Here is a 16,547-nt window from a genome sequence, read left to right on the forward strand (position 1 = left end):
ATGAATATGGAACTTCATCCACTAGATTTTAGTGTGCTGAATAATTATCCTCATACTCCAATCCGTACGAAAGGCCTCCTTTCTTTTGTCGGGTATCGCCACGTGACTTAATCCCGAATCACTTTTTAAGAAATATGACACAATAATACAGAGAGTACCCCTTTATTATAAGACAGGCTCCTGCGTCCTTTTTTAAGAGATGGAGCAATCGGCGCTCGACAACTCAACTCCTCCTAAGCTGGGTCTCACATAATATTTAAAATCAATATGTTGGGAGTGGAAATTATGTTGACTTGTATGTATCTGGTTTATTACCACTGGTTTTCTAATAAAAAGTGGCATAGCTCCATAGTACCTATGTTCTAAGTTCTTTCTTACTGCAACTCTTCTTCTAGGTAAGCTTAATTAAAAGGTTCAATCTTTTTCATTAAAGATGATTAATTTTTCTACTTTTTATTTTTCCCTTGTAATTTTCTTAATTGGGTATTTTCTTGTTTCTTGTTTGATGCACTTAAGATTAAGGTTCTGATTTGGTTTGGGTTTGTTTCTTGATTTGTAAAGCCTGATAGTTGAATTAGTTTGTGATTTTCTTTCTTTGGGTGATCTTGATTTTGACTTTAATATCCTTCTTACTAATTTTGGTTCTATAAAATGGTAGTATTGTTCTCTTTGGGGCAATTTTTTACTTGTGTTGTCTTGAAAAAAGTCATCTTTCATGTTGATATCTTAGGTTTGAGTTTCAAGATTGGAACTTTAGTTTATACTGATGAATTTCTGACACTTTGTTTTTTGCATATTCAGAATTTCAGTTGGATTTAGCTAGTGGTGAAGAATTTACTGTGAAGTTTGTAAATTTGAAGCACTAGTTTAGTAAGTCTTTGCACTTGTTACAGTTTGGATGGAACCTTTGAGCTATGCTTTAGAAGGGAGAAGCTTTATTTTTCCTGATAATGTAAAGGAATGGAATTTGAACCCTTTTTGTGATGTTGAAAAAAGCATTTGTGGCCCTAGTCAAGAAATAACTGAAAGCACAGAGTTACTAGGATCAGGTATTGCTGATATTTTGAAGAAATCAGCAGCCAATAACCCGTCCCCCGGAGTTTTAAGTTCTGAAATGGTTGATGGTTGTGGTAGAATGTTATCCTCTACTTCTATGTTTTCGTTTGAACCGATTCCAGGAGAAGTTGGACTTGGAGCCATGTTTAATCATAGTCGTATTAAATCTAACAATCCAATGCCATCATCGATTGATTTGAAAATGGGGACTAGTCAATCATCAAAAGAAAGTTCGGTTCTTTCTTCTCCAGAATCTTCATTGCCAACTGGAAAAGCCAAAACAAAGAGTTTGCATTCTCAGTTTTCTATCTCTCAGGTTCGTCGTGGTCAAAAGGAGGAGGAGTCGACTGTTTATAGGGAAGTCAAGAGTAATCAATCTTTAAAGAGAAAATCGGCTTTGTCTTCAGACAATTCGCCACTTCAGGGGAAAAAAATACGGACTACGAATTTGCATTCTGAGGTTCCTGTCTGCCAGGTTCATGGTTGTAACAAGGACCTGAGCTCCTCAAAAGACTATCACAAAAGACACAAAGTGTGCGATGAACACTCAAAAACTGCTATAGTCATAGTTAATGGCATTGAGCAAAGGTTTTGTCAGCAGTGTAGCAGGTATGATCTAGCTCATGGCTGCTCCTTTTGTCCTGTAATAAATTTTTTTTATTAGGGTGTGTTTGGTACAAAGGAAAATGTTTTCTTGGAAAATAAGTGATTTTCTTACTTATTTTCTGGTGTTTAGTAAGTAAGCAGAAAATATTATCCCAAAAGGATTTGTATATAATCTATTCAAACACTATGGGGGTGGTGGCGGGTGTGGGGATGTGGGGTTGGTGGGGATGGGGGGCTATGTAGGGTGGAGTGTGTTGGAGGATAGGAAGGAGATAATTAGTGTGGAATGCTACTCATGAACTTGTTTTCCATACTTTCCCTTGGGAAGTCATTTCCTCATTTTTAAGGAACTTATTTTCCTAGAGAAAATGTTCTCATCAAATTTTGGCCAACCAAACATGAAAAAATCAGAAAACATTTTCCTCCATACCAAACACACCCTTAGATTGCACTCTTTGTTTCTGTCCAGCAAACAGAAGTAGAACTAGATGTGTGTGGGGCTGTGTGTATTACATAAAAATGTGTGTGGGGCTGTGTGTATTACATAATCTCAAACAAAACGTACAAATACCGTTCATGTGTTGCATTTGATCTGGGAAAACCAGCTATTGTGTTGAATTCATTTATTTGACTAGGCTTACAAAACTAAAACTAAGGGACAGATTTTGTGGATGTAATGTCTATGAAAAGAAGATGAAGTTTTAGCATCCGAGCTCTTAAAGAATTTATTTAGACACGATTGTAAAAACTTCTATTAGCTCCTCCGAGTTTCCACTAAATTTAATGTTTGCCTCACTGTTTCTGTGAACGTCAGTATGAGTGATCCACCAAACTTCTAGAAAGCTAAGGAAATATAAAAAATCCAGTCTTTCACTTGTAGGGTAACTTAATCATGACCTGCTAATTGACCATCCTCCAGATTCATTCTTATGCAATCATCCTTAAAGTAGAGAAATGTTCTCAGTGTTAACAAAAAGTGACGAGGAGAGTACCAAGTTACCGTGCTGGTGGGAGGTAGCAGGTACATATTGCAAATAGTCGAGGTGGCCCAGACACCACCGATGTCATTCAAAAAAAAAAAAAAAGTGACCAGTTCAGATTTTTTATCTGGAAATATCTTTGCTGATTTTTATGCATTGGTTATGAATGTCATAACCTTTCTGTTACAATTTCGCGTTAATGTTTTTGGCTGCTAGTCCTGCATGGAATAACAGTAACCTTTTAAATTGCAGGTTTCACTTGCTGGCAGAATTTGATGAAGGTAAACGCAGTTGTCGCAAACGCCTTGCAGGCCATAATGAGCGCCGAAGAAAGCCTCAATTTGATACTCACTGGGGTAACCTTTTCTCCCTCTCTTCTAATTGTCCTGTATTTGCTAATTTGGCTTTTTGTTTTCATTAAATTAAAGTATAATTAACTTTGTACAATCTAAGAATTTCATCCTCTATACTTCAAGTCTCTTCCTTTTCCCCTCAATATATAAAACATACTGCTATCGTTTTTCCCAACTCTATTTTCATGTTGAGGGCATGATATAACTTTTTATTCTTAATCAAATTTGCTTATCTTGGTTGTTTTCTGAACGTTCATTGTTGTTAATTATCCTATTTACCTAATCTTATGTAGTTGAATGATTGTAATCATTCTTTTAGCTTGTGGGACTCTCATGTTTGTTCTGCTTTGTGGACAAATTATTTGCAGTTTTACTGACTACGAATTTATGCAAATGCAGGTTCAAGATTTTTGGATATGACTTCACAAAGGAGAGTTCCATTTCTTTTCCCAGAAATACTTCCTGGTAGCTTCTTTTATCAAGAAAAGTATGAAGATTCTAACAATAGCAAGGACCTTAAATTAGAACATAAGCCTCTGTGCATCTCTCAATTGGCTATGTCAGTCAAAAATGGGCTATTCCCTGCAAAAAACATCCAGCATCCGTACGAAATGGGAATACAAGATCCGTCATTGTCAGTTCAAGAATTTTCTGATGGGCAAAACTCCTCTTGTGCTCTCTCTCTTCTGTCAGCCCACTCACAAAAAAACCTTTTCCACAATTCAACAGACATTTCACCAATTGAGTTATATTCATCTGAAGTAGCTGAGCAAGATGGGGTCATTCAGATAGACGGACATGATCAAAGACCGAACTCTATAAATTGCAAGAATTGCCTTTCTCCAGAAGGTGGGCCTACTATGGATTTAGTGCAGTTGTCGTCGCACTTACAAAGAGTGGAACAGCAGAAAAATTATGTCCAAGTGAAGCAGGAAAATGATATCTTTTGTTCTTTTACTTCCACTTGAGGGTTATTGAGAGCTACAAGGTCTGTAAACATGTCCATCTGATATTTAATGCTCGTTTCATTTCTATCAGGAGTTCAAAATGTCAATACATGTTAATCCATACTGTTTGTCAAGAATGCTTTAAGCCAAGACCTTGTGGTACAATCAGACCTCTCTATAACGACATCGTTTTTTCCGATATTCTTTTATCTACTGTAGCGAAATGCTGTTATAGAGAACATATAATATAATATAACATGAAAGATTGGTTCCGCATAAAACATGGATGTTATAGTGAAATGTTGTTATAGAGGATGGATGTTATAAAGAGGTCTGGCTGTAGTTGAAATGGAACTTAAACAAGAGGTGCTATTGCAAAAGAATGTTTTGGCATCATTATTAGTTATAGAGCTCTTGAAAAAGTTAAGGTGAGATGAAGGAGTGCCCACAACCAAAAAACACTTGTAGTTCAGTAGTATGTCTTTCTTAAAGGAAAACGAATATCTCTAAGTTCATTGGACAAGAAGATGTTTCCTCATGTATATCCACCTTAGGTCTGACCGGTATTCCATATAACCAATACATTGTCAAACACGTACATCTTTCGCTTGATAAAGTTAACAAATTCGAATAATGTGGTATGTCTTGTATCTTGTTCCTACAATTATTTGTACATGTTTAGACGATAAATCAGGAAATGAATTATATGCGATGTCATGTATACTTGTTCTAACAGTTGTACATGTTTAGGCAATACACCGAGACATGGCTATTGTTTATAACTGCTTGCTGTTTTTCATTTCTAGTAATTAGTTAGTGGGGACTAAGGAAGGGGAGCCTCATAACTGGTAAAGTTGCTGCCATGTGACCAGGAGGTCACGGGTTCAAGCCGTGGAAACAGCCTCTTGCAGAAATGCAAGGGTAAGGCTGCGCACAATACACCCTTGTCGTCCGGCCTTCCCCGGACCCCGCACATAGCGGGATCTTAGTGCACCGGGCTGCCCTTTTAGTAAGTGGGGATTAAGGATCATTATGAGCATTGGTGAGTGTGTCTGTGCCATGATTTCTTTTATTAAAGCATGTAAATGAAGTGTGCTGATCCGCTACAGTGGTGTAGAAGACTACTAATGTGACTTTGCAGTATTCAGTTTTTCATTTCTTATACCTAAAAGCTTTTAGGAATAAGAACTCCCTGTCTTGATTATATAAATTGTTGTTGTTTCCGTATCTGACCTTTTCTTTTTTTCTCATCCTTACTGCAGAGTGAAGGGTCAACATCTCAAATGGAGATTTGGAGGATAATGAGGAGATTAAACTAATTCACTAGTGGCCTTTCCAAAAAGTCAAAAGGCAAAGGCAGATTAATAAATGATTGATATCGGTATATCTTTTGTAAGTGTCAGCCATAGCTCTTCTGTTGCTTTCCTATCTTGCATCAATTATTCATTTCAATAGCTCCATTTCATCTAAACAGTGCTCTTTTATTTTAATATTCCCTGTTGTATCCAAGGAATCTTGCAGCATGTACTGATGTTTAACAAGAAAATGGTATCAGAATGATAACATTTCTTTTGTGTAATTTATGTATATCATTTCTTTTATGTTAGTTGGGAATGTAAAAAAACCTCGAGTATATAGAAACGATGGTACTACATTTGTCGTGCTAAATCTTCACTTTTCCATCAGCAGTTTTTGTTATGAAATCTTTTTCTTTTAAGCCGAGGGTCTATCGGAAACAATCTCTCTACCCCCTGAAGGTAGAGGTAAGGTCTGCGTACATCCTACCCTCTCTAGACCCCACTTGTGGGATTCACTGGGTATGTTTGTTGTTGTTGTAGTAGTAGTTCTTGTGATGAAAATTCCATCTCCTCATTGTGGAAAGTATAGAATCTTACTGTTTGTAGCAAAAATATCATACTTTTTTGATGGCATAGTCTACTTTCCAATTCAACACTTTTGCTGCCATACATGTGTGGCATCAGCATCATTCTAGAGTTTAATATTCAATGGTAATGGAATTAGAAAAATCTTGGGTCACTTGTGTATTTCAGTGTATGATTTCTGCTGCAGAAAAGTTATGCTCCATGCATGTGTGCACACGAAAAAGAAACTTTCGAGCAGCTATTGGCATGTCTTTTTTGGGATGTAGGCGTGCAGAATTGTATATGGAATATATCATTAAGCACAATACCTTATGACAGGTTTTTGTGATCTTTGAGCTGAATTTGACTTGGTTAGTTAGCTTTTCAACTCACTAATAGTGTTATTTTATGCAATTGTGTTATCTTATGCATTAGATTAGTGTGCTTTTGTTGTGGTCCTTGATAGAGAAGGGAGGGAGAACAAGTGGTCCCTTATTTGTTGGAGTTGCAATATTCCATTTGGTTGAAAAAATAGGCCTGCTGCTGCCATCATGTAGTATCATTCTAGTAATCTGTGAAAATTGTTCAATATGCAAGTGGATGGTTTTTTCAGAAGAGAAAAAAGAAAATCTGCTAAGTTAGCTTGTACATAATTTTTTTCCCATAAAAAATGGTGAAAGTTGAAGTTTCTTAATGTGATGTTTTTTTTTGGCTATTATGGCTTTGATTCAATGGTAAAGATAGTACAAAGTTCCATTTGTGGGATTTTAATGATATATATTTTGTCCCTAATGAGAGATCGACTTATGTTTGAGCATGATAACGAATCGCTTCGTGCTGACCTGTTGCTAATCTCCTTTGGGGCATCATATGAGAATGGAAATCCGGAGCATTTTTCCATTGTTGGGTGAAGAATCTTGAACATAATAATTTCGGGTTGACCATATTCTCATAAGAGATACTTTTGAATATGAACAAGCGCGACTGAAGTGGCTATAAATACAAAATTTATTTACAAATTTACATGCTTCGATTGGAACTAGGAGTTCCAGACCAGGAGAATAGTATACCACAATACCTTCCTCCGTCTTTTTTTACTCGGATTAGATTTATGTGGGATGTGCTAGCTATATACGTCCTCCGACCTGATTTAAGTGAAGAGTAATAGGACAGACTCATTATCCATCGGAGTTATGAGAAATTGGAAACTGAAGTGGATTGATTCGTCAAACTAGCCTCTCCCTAGGGGAAATGATTCAAATAAAAATTGGATAAAACTCATGGGAAATGATTCAAATAAAAATTGGATAAAACTCATGCCCACATGACATACTATATGGTAAGCACTGAAAATGACTTACTTGTTTCTATGTTTTTTTGGTCCCGTAAACAGCTACTTATTTGTTTCTATCTGACTTAATTAATTATTTTAGCACCAAACACACCCAATTACTAGCCCAAACTATATTATATCATGTACGCTTACAAAAATCAAACATCATATAATGATCCGATCTTATTCACTATTTTTTCTATTCCTATATATGGAATATCAAACAAGCTTACGAATCCTCTTATTTTAAAAAAAAAAATAGCAAGATGATATCGATCCAATGGTCAAACAGGCTTCGTCCCTTTCGATTTTTTTTTTTAAAAAAAATATTATCTTAATGAAAGCATGTCCTATCCTTTATCCCTAGGACTTTGGTTTAGTGATAAAAATACATACATACTAATGTGTAGATTAGGCACACATTTTAAAATTTAATTGTGTTGCAAACGAAGTCTGGTAGTTAAGTTGATTATGAAAATGTTCCTGGAATTGGAATGCCGTTCAAGCTCTAGGGAACATTTTGTCATCTCAAATCTCAATTAAGAAAGTTTCAACATTTATCACTTCAAACTTTAGGATTTTTCATGGAATTTGAGTTTACTTTTATAATTTCAAACATCATGATTTTTACTAAAGTTTATGATAGAATCTTAAAGTTTTAACTGTATGAGTTTGAGCTCCAAAATTCTGTTCTAAAATTTCAATTATCGACGAATAATTAATAGCAAAAAATATTTACCTTTGAACCATGGGCCTATTATTTTACTAAATCCTGTTTGTAAGCCTTCATCGTCAACCAGTAAACATCTTCATCGTCGTATGCATGACTTCTTTCTTTGAATTTTTCATAAGCATATCGCAGTATCATATATAATACAATAAACAAAAAAGAAGTTCAGGTTTTTATTGATGGGGCTGTAAGTACCTAAAATTTATCGGATTCAAAATAATTTAGATTATATTTAATTCAAGATATATTAGTTAAAAAAAAAAATAAGTGAACTAATATAATTGAATTAATTATTTAAGTCGGGCAATTCAAAGGAATGTCCTTATTTTGGGGTGGTCTTTAATTTTTGTCACTCAAATTGGTGGTCTTTAATTTTTGGCCCTCAAATTGGTGGTCTTTAATTTTTGTCCTTCGCCTAATACCATGAGGTTTGGGTTCGAACCCCGGCTCAATCAAAAAAAAAAATCGCAAGGCAGAGTTTTATAGCAAACTTAGGCCTATTCGGGCCAAAGTTAAGCCTACAGGCAGAGTTTCAAACTCTACCTTAAGGTCTAGTTTTGGACAAAACTTTGCCTTAAGGCAGTATTTTACCTTCAGGAAAAATTCTGCCAAACTCTGCCTTGCGAATCCAAGTTCTACCTAGCGAAATTTTTTAAATTTTTGACTGAGCGGGGGTTCGAACCTGGAACTTAGGAGTTTTAGGCGAAGGGCAAAAATTAAAGACCAACAATTTGAGAGGCAAAAATTAAAGACCAGTGCATTTGAAGGGCACTCCGCACAAAAAAATGATTTAAGTCCGATCTAATTTTATTGGGCTAGTCCATATTGATTTGGGTTATAAATGAAAGTCCACCTTGTTAAGCCCCAAATGTCATCTTTCTAGAGACCCAATATGGTGTCACGTGTCAAATGACGTGACACGCTAAGTCAAATAAAAATGCTAATAAGATTATGTCATGTATCAAAATGACATAGCATGCCTAATTAAATCACTGATACGAAAAATCAAGCAAAACTCTGGGTAAAAACCATGTCTAGTGGTATGTTCATGATTTGGTGCTGTATGTTGAGAACATTACTATCCTCTTCTACATTCATGACACATAAACACAGTCGACTGATCCCATGACACCATAGTAGATTTTATTTCAAATATAGTCTCGTTAGTATTCCTTGTCCATGTAAAATTATCAAATTATCCTCGTCAGTATACTGCTATGGATAATACAATATTTAAAATCCAACACACAAGGCTGGTACGACTAATTAAGGGATAGTTTAATTAAGGAAAAGGGATTAATTAATTAAGAGATAGTTTACAATAGGCCAACCGGATGATGACACGTGTTCTTTCGTTAAAATGAGGGGTATATTTGTGTCATAGTATAACGGAAGAGGTATATTTGCACCGAAAGTATAATGACTGAGTATATTCGTATAATGAGGGGTATATTTAAACCTTTTATGATAGTACAGGGGTATATGTGACCCTTTTCAGTTGAATTTATTATCAAGAAAAAGAATCTAAGGATTCAAAGAGATTGTAACACTCATTATATTTAAAATCAAAAATTATAATTGTTGCGATATTTTCTTGTCATAATTATTATTTTTCGACGCGAATTTTATTGCTTGAAGGGCATTTTTTAAGTTTTACAAAGGAAAAAGTCAGACAAGTTGACTTTGAAAAAGTCTACTTTTGGGAGGACCACACCAGCTAGCCGTTTTTAAATTTCTTTATTTATTTAAAGATAATCTTATTTTATGTAAGAAAAAGCACATAATGTTGGGATTCTAATAGGTAGACCCCGTTTTTTAAATCATGATTTGTAATCGGTGATTTGAAATTCGGTTCATTACATTTAAAGTTGAAGTTTTGTTTGGACATGCTATTTGGATTTCTTAAGTTATATTTTCTCATAAACATGAAAACCCTACAATTTGTGAAAACTATTAAAACTTCCCTGACTTTTATACAACCTTACCAGATTAGCGAACAATTTCATAACAAATTATAACACGCTACTAAAAGGTCTTTAAGAAATACAGCATTTAATGATCGAATTTAAGTTTAATAAAAAAGAAAATTGAACATGCATGAGTTGTAGTGTAACTACTCTTTAATATGGTTCGTAAAAATAAATATGGTTGGTAAATATAAATATGAATAGTAAGAGTAACTATGGTTGGCACATATAAATATATCTACCAACTTATGGATCTTTTTTACAAAATATTAAACTTATGGGTCTAGTTTTACATTTAAAAAAAATGAAATCCTACTTTTAGGAGAATTTGGGATTTGAATTTAAGTTTGAAATTTTGTTCAGTTTTCATACATAAATATGAAGTTCAAATCAAAACTTCAAATTGAAATCTCAAACCCTATGGCCAAACGCCTGTGTAGTATCAATTTTGTAACACTTCAAAACAATAAGGTCATGAACAATTTGTCATTAATTATTTTAATGAAAGTGCATTTCAGAAGAAAAAAGTAGGCTTTGAGATTAGTAATAAACTAAAATTTTAAATTTGAGGAAGTTGTTAATAAGCAGTAGACATAACATAGCATAAGAGTTAATTAAGATACACTCTGCTTTACTAAAGCTTAATTGGAATAGCAGATGGATACTAATTAAGAATCAGGTTGAAGACAAGTACAACAAACTCAAATATCGATCCTAAATGTTTTTTCCAATTAGTTAACTGAAAACATCATTACATATATAGTCCCAGAGTTTGCTTCAATTCAGCATCAAAACCTACATAAAACAACAATATGCTTTTCATTAGACGATATATACTTATATTACAAGAAAATTATTAAAGAAAGAACTCTTACATTAATTGTTGGTGATTTCGAACGGGGACCCCTTTGGCGCACCATTAGGAATGTACCTAGCCCACTACGTACCAAAACTTTTGTTAGAGATTTGTTACAAAGTGGTTACAAACAAAATTAAAAACGTTAAAAGAAAAATTAACTTTTTTACGCTGACTTTATGCAATTTAACTGTTTAACATGTTGTAGCATGTTATTTGTCTTATTTTTTAGGTTACTCCAATTTTTCATAGATTGGTCAAAATGTCTTGGAAAAGTTTTTTTCTAAAAAAATAAATTCCTTTAAAATGAGAAAAATGACTTAGGGACATTTCAAATTTATTATCTCCTCCCCCACCCCTTAACCACCCCATCCCATCCCCCACCACCTCCGAACCTCCATTCCCACCTAATCCCACCCTCTATTTTGCTAGATTACATATAAATTATCTTGAAATAATATTTTTTGTGCGTATTTATCAAACACTAGAAAATACGTAAGAAGCCCACTTCTCTAAAAAACATTTTCTGGAAAAACAATTTTCATGAAAAACATTTTTCTTCATACCAAACACACCCTAAAACGAATGTTTTAATTAGATTCGAGTAGTGAAATTAAACTCACGTTTTTAGCAGCTGCACTGAAAGCTTCTCTATGTGGTATCTCTGGATTTTCAGCTTTGATACGTTGTATCTCCTCCCTTTTTTCAAAGTTAGAACAAATAAGATTTTAACATGATATATGAGCATGAAAACAATTGCTAAAAATTTCAAATAACAGTACTATTCTCCGTTCCAATTTACGTAACATAATTTGACATGAAATTCAAGAAACAAATAAAGTATTTTAAAATTTTAGGTTTTAAATAATGCATAATTTTTGTATAGCTATTAAGAACTTCCCATTAGGGAAAATGAAAGGTTTAATCCAAAGTTAAATTATTTTCACATATTAAATACGTCATTATTTTTTAAACGAACTAATAAAAAGCCAATGTCACATAAACCAGAACAAATAAAGTAATAAAAAAGAAAGAACCGATGATATTACTTCATGAACCGATTATAGGCAGATGGAAGCCTGTGTTTCTTCTCAGGAGCTTCAACAAAGTTAAACAAAAAAGAGAAATATCATTAGCTTAAATAGAACCAGGGAAAATGAGGGAATTTAAAAAATATATATATACGTACGTTTTACAACAAAAGGTGCAGCATTTGGAGACAAAGATTCACTAGAAGTTGATGAGGCAGATGATGAAGCTTGGCCCTTTTTGAACTCATTTGAAAAACCCTGTTGCTTAAACCCAAAAATATAAATTAAATAGCCAAGAATGTACAAATTTATGAAACTTCTCAAACCAGAAATCCAAAAAAAAAAATTATATATGAATACTAGGAAAAGTAATTACCTGAAGAGTGGGTTGGTGATCAAAGCATTGGCCTTGAATTGGAGGTCTAGTGCTTAAAAAAGAAAGGTTGCTGCAATGCCCACATTTCACTGTCACAGTATCCATTAGCCTCTTGTATGGAATTTCAACCTAAAAGCCCAAAAAAAAAAAAAAACTTTTACTATGTAAATATATATATATGGATATATAACAATTATTGAATCCTCGTCACATGCATAAGTACAAATCTTTTAATAGATGGTAACAAAAGTAGTTCAAATATGTTAGATCGTAGGTTCAAATAATAGTAGATTTTTGTGTTTTTTGAATTAGCGTCTTTAGATCTTTCGATTTTACGAGCCTAAAAGGTGTGGGGGATAGAAGTAAATTTGAACACAGAATATTGGAAGTTTATATGAGAGAGTGCACGTGTGGAGTTTGATGAGAAACGTAGTACTATGTTAATTGTAGCATGTGATTTGACAAAATAGAAGAATTTGATTTCATCTTGCATTGCTATAATATACAAAAACAAAAACAAAAAAGTCATAACACAAGGAAACAAGCATAGTAGCTTTATTTTGACCTTCCTATTCTTTACCATATCAAGATAAACGATATATAAAATCACACATCAGAAAAATGATTGATGAGAACTTGTACATAAATCAAGAAAGATGGATACTAGATTGGTAGACAGAAATATAGCAAAACTAAAGCTTTTGTGTGAAAATTAATTTAAATACCGCAAGAACAGTGTTGCAAAAGTTGCAACGAACGTAGCAAAGATGTTCCGAAGATTGAACCAAATCCATGGAGTTTTTTTCAGCTGAAGGAGAAGAAAACATAGAGTTAGGAGTTATGAAAAGTACTTATATATTATTGTCCAGAAGAGATATATATATACACACACATATATATGGGTTTTTTTTTCTTTTTTGTTTTAAATGACAAAATGGGTTTTTTGCTATGGAAACAGAGAGAAATAAAGTTGCACAGGAATTTGATAGCACAACACTCTCTATGGTAACTCTGTGACCAAAGGGGTCGTTTGGTAGTTGGTCAGGAGCTAAGTTATTCATGTATTAAATCATGTAGTATAATTAATACTAGTATCATATTTTGATAGCATTCTTTTACTAGATATAAAAGTAAACATCTAATACGGTGTTTAGTTTGGAATACCTAATATAATTATTTTTATTTGCTAGGTTTTGAATAGATTATTTATATATACTAGTAAATGATTTTCCAACACAAATACAAGATTTGAGGCAAAAGCTTTTGGGTTCAGCCAAACCCGTGATTATAGCTACATGGCCTAATAATAATAATATTTAAGTTTTATATATTGATAGTGTAAAGGATTTCTATGTTATCAGTACATGCTAACATGTAGTATTAGGTATTGTAAGTCACTTTTTCTTTGTGAAATCTATTGCAGCAACTTGTTTATTTGGACCAATTTGTTTTTGTTTTTCCAAAATGAGCCAAACATATATACATCCAAGTTTATTTACTTATGTTGGTTTTTAGGTGAACGTAAGGAGTTGGGTCATGACGACCTTCTGATGCATTAGGTTTTTTAGGTTTTTCACCAAAGGTTCTTGGTAATAGATGTTGTGTTATGCTGCATGCTGTCCTAATTGGTTTCAGTGTCCTTGAAATATGAATATAAATAGAAACAATTCATACAGACGGTGATGACAAAATCAGGGTTTAGATTCTTTTTTACTATTTGACTCTAATTATTGGCTGATTAATATGATAAGCAAATTATATTTTATTGTTCTGATACAAATAGGATAATATGTTAAGCTTGAAATGACAGAAAATTCAAACATAAGATGACAATAGTCTAGATATGCAATAAATCTTGAAGTGCAGGTTTGATTCTTTTGAACAGATCCTCGTCCTTTGCCTTTACTACTCAAACATAAGTGATTTTCTTTCTTGAGGACTTCCTATGATCTAATATCAAACGTCCATAGTCATTATCAAGTAAAGTACTTATTGTATGAAATATGTTTGCTAGCTCTTTTTTCCGAACAGAGGCGAAGCTAAAGGTGCAAGAGGTTTATTCAAATTCTCTTCCTCGAAAAGTTACAATGTATATACAATGTCAATTTTTTTTTATGTATATAGTAAATGTTGAACCTTTAATTTTGACTTCTTCGGATGTTTACTTCCTTATATCTTGAATTCCCATAATGAAAAATTGGCTCTGTCACTATTGACGACATGTGTTTCTCTAAATAAATGAAGCAGCGTAAGTATAAACGAATTTCAGTTATATACATGGCAAGATGTGTAAAGATTTTTATATTATTAATATATTTCAACCTATTATATACTAATATGTAACTTACAATTTCTTTTATACTAATATGTAACTTACAATTTCTTTTCCCCAATTAATATTAATTAATTATAAAATATTACCTGTAATTACTTTTACATGTTGAACTGATTGTGTAAATATGTTTACGCTAATGCATGATCAATTAAACTCATCATTATAAATATACACTACCACTACTCTACCAAACAAAACAGCTTCAATTCGGCAATAAAGTTACATCTTTTGACAAATCATCCATACTCTACATGGTTAGGGCTTGTGCAAGGGCAGAGCTAACTGATGCAAGAAGGTTCATTTGAATCCTCTTCGTCGACAACTTATGCTATATATATAAAGTTAAAACACAACTTATGCTATATATATAAAGTTAAAACTATCTTACATGTATATAACACCATCTTAGATTAGTGATGACGATTTTTTTTGGTCTTCCACCCGGTATTCATTAACCACGTTAACTAGAACACGACTAAATCTGGATTCATGCCGGGAAGTCCCACATTGGCAGGAGAGGGGTAAAGTGTTCGCTAACAAAGACGACTTCTATGCAACAGGATCACTCGAACGCGAGACATATGGTTATATAAAAATGAAGGATTAATTACCACAGTACTCCACCACAACTTGTTGGTCACTAATGATGGTTGAAATGAACAAAAACAAAGAAGAGGAAACAGAAATAAGAGGCGTGCATGCAGATTGAATCAAATGAGACAAGGTTGTTAGCTAGGGTTATGGTGATGGCTTCCCCTAGCTAACTCTCTTTTTGTGGGTGCCAAGTGATCAAAGAAACAAAGATGAAAATGACCAGTGCTACAATCACAAGTCACAATCACAGTGATTTTTAAGTAGCTAAAGGAAAAGGGTTTTTGTCTTTATGTTGATGGGACTATTCTCTGTTTGCTAAACAAGGAAACTAGCTATTTCTACACTTGATCTCTACTACTTTCTATGTTAGTATAAACGACTTCCCAAGGTCGGTCATCATATGTATATACACAGAGACCCTTTAATTTGTTTACTTTTTAGCTCTTCATTCATGTAAAGGGATCAATGCCCTTGTGGCCCGTACTAGATTCCCCATTTCTTCCTCAGAACATATAATTGCCAAATGCCAAGCCAACCGATAGCTTAACTTCTTTATGTTGTTAGTGCAAGTTAAAAGTTTTACGCCATTAGATCACCTGAAAGATATTAATTACAAGTAATTATTGATCATAAAACGGTGGAATCATGTCGCACCTCAAGTCATAGCACGTATTGTCTGTTTGACCAATAAACGGAGCTAGAATTTGAAGTTTATGGATTCTGAATTTCAGACCGAACCCAATAGTTCATCTTAGTTACTGGATTCGCACTTAAATATTTATACATATTTAATGAAATTCTGACAATAATATAGGGTTTAAGCAAAAGCTATTGGGTTCGTCCGAACCTGTGCCTAATACTCTCCCTCTGCCCCTGCTTTGACCCGACAGACCTCGCACGTATTTGTCCCTCAGGCTACATTATAGTAGAGCTCAAAGCGTTCCTGCCATGTGATTTGTGGTCTGCCTTATATTATAAAGCGCTTTGATTTCCTCACTCTCATTCTAATGTGAGATTTGCCTAAAGTGTCATAATGTGCACCCAAGCCTTTCAACTTAAAAGTCTACTAATCCTTCTTTTAACCCCACCCTCCGACATGAGAGTCACAAATTCGTAACTTGGCACTGCTAGAAAAACACAAATTACTGACGAACATTCGGAATCCAAAGGAGCTATACTTGTTCCAACGTCTTGACATAATCATTCGAAAATTCCAAATTTTGGATAAATTTTTTGCGGGAACCTCCATAAGAAATTCGCATGTTTTTAGCTAGAAGTGAAAATTTAGCTAGAAGTGAAAAAACTAAGGCAGATTATTTGTTATTATATGCTAAAATGCACTGATTGAGAACGTAAATATACTGTACTATCTAATTTCTAATCCAACCAACCAGCTCGTACGCTATCAATAAGTTTTTAATTTTTTTCTTCTCCTTTTGTCCCTTTTGTGTTTGTTTAGTTTGATTATACACGGATTTGTGCATAACCATTTGATCTAACAGCACCCTCTTTTATTTCCAT

At 33.7% G+C, this 16,547-nt stretch overlaps 2 protein-coding genes across 3 annotated transcripts; one reads left to right on the forward strand and one right to left on the reverse strand.

Annotated features, from left to right (window-relative positions):
* The first annotated feature begins 207 nt into the window (after positions 1–207).
* On the forward strand, positions 208–5,621 carry LOC132067815 (squamosa promoter-binding-like protein 6). The gene is made up of 5 exons (XM_059461158.1): positions 208–395; positions 802–1,665; positions 2,895–2,998; positions 3,395–3,983; positions 5,205–5,621. Exons 2-4 carry the CDS (start codon positions 899–901, stop codon positions 3,961–3,963), a joined length of 1,440 nt encoding a protein of 479 aa, XP_059317141.1. The 5' UTR covers positions 208–395; positions 802–898; the 3' UTR covers positions 3,964–3,983; positions 5,205–5,621.
* A 4,734-nt stretch (positions 5,622–10,355) lies between these two features.
* LOC132066798 (protein CRABS CLAW) lies at positions 10,356–12,965 on the reverse strand. Of its 2 annotated transcripts, none has more exons than XM_059460003.1 (7): positions 12,823–12,965; positions 12,098–12,226; positions 11,880–11,985; positions 11,740–11,788; positions 11,314–11,389; positions 10,710–10,773; positions 10,356–10,629 (listed from the first exon to the last, which is right to left on the reverse strand). In XM_059460003.1, the coding sequence occupies exons 1-6, from the start codon at positions 12,922–12,924 to the stop codon at positions 10,711–10,713; spliced, it is 525 nt and encodes a 174-aa protein (XP_059315986.1). In that variant the 5' UTR covers positions 12,925–12,965; the 3' UTR covers positions 10,356–10,629; position 10,710. The 2 variants fall into 2 exon arrangements, with proteins under 2 accessions (XP_059315986.1, XP_059315987.1); XM_059460004.1 differs by having other exon boundaries at positions 10,360–10,629; positions 11,880–11,979.
* Between the last annotated feature and the right edge of the window lie 3,582 nt (positions 12,966–16,547).

The sequence above is a fragment of the Lycium ferocissimum genome, chromosome 8 (genome assembly GCF_029784015.1).
Source record: "Lycium ferocissimum isolate CSIRO_LF1 chromosome 8, AGI_CSIRO_Lferr_CH_V1, whole genome shotgun sequence".
Taxonomy (NCBI): Eukaryota; Viridiplantae; Streptophyta; class Magnoliopsida; order Solanales; family Solanaceae; genus Lycium; species Lycium ferocissimum.

Coding starts and splice junctions, on each gene's coding strand:
- LOC132067815 (XM_059461158.1), top strand. CDS start 899: ATGGAACCTTTGAGCTATGCTTTAGAAGGGAGAAGCTTTATTTTTCCT. Junction 1,666..2,894: donor TTTTGTCAGCAGTGTAGCAG/GTATGATCTAGC, acceptor TTTAAATTGCAG/GTTTCACTTGCTGGCAGAAT. Junction 2,999..3,394: donor TCAATTTGATACTCACTGGG/GTAACCTTTTCT, acceptor ATGCAAATGCAG/GTTCAAGATTTTTGGATATG.
- LOC132066798 (XM_059460003.1), bottom strand. CDS start 12,924: ATGTTTTCTTCTCCTTCAGCTGAAAAAAACTCCATGGATTTGGTTCAA. Junction 12,227..12,822: donor TTTGCAACACTGTTCTTGCG/GTATTTAAATTA, acceptor TTGGGCTTTTAG/GTTGAAATTCCATACAAGAG. Junction 11,789..11,879: donor TGCACCTTTTGTTGTAAAAC/GTACGTATATAT, acceptor ACTTTGTTGAAG/CTCCTGAGAAGAAACACAGG.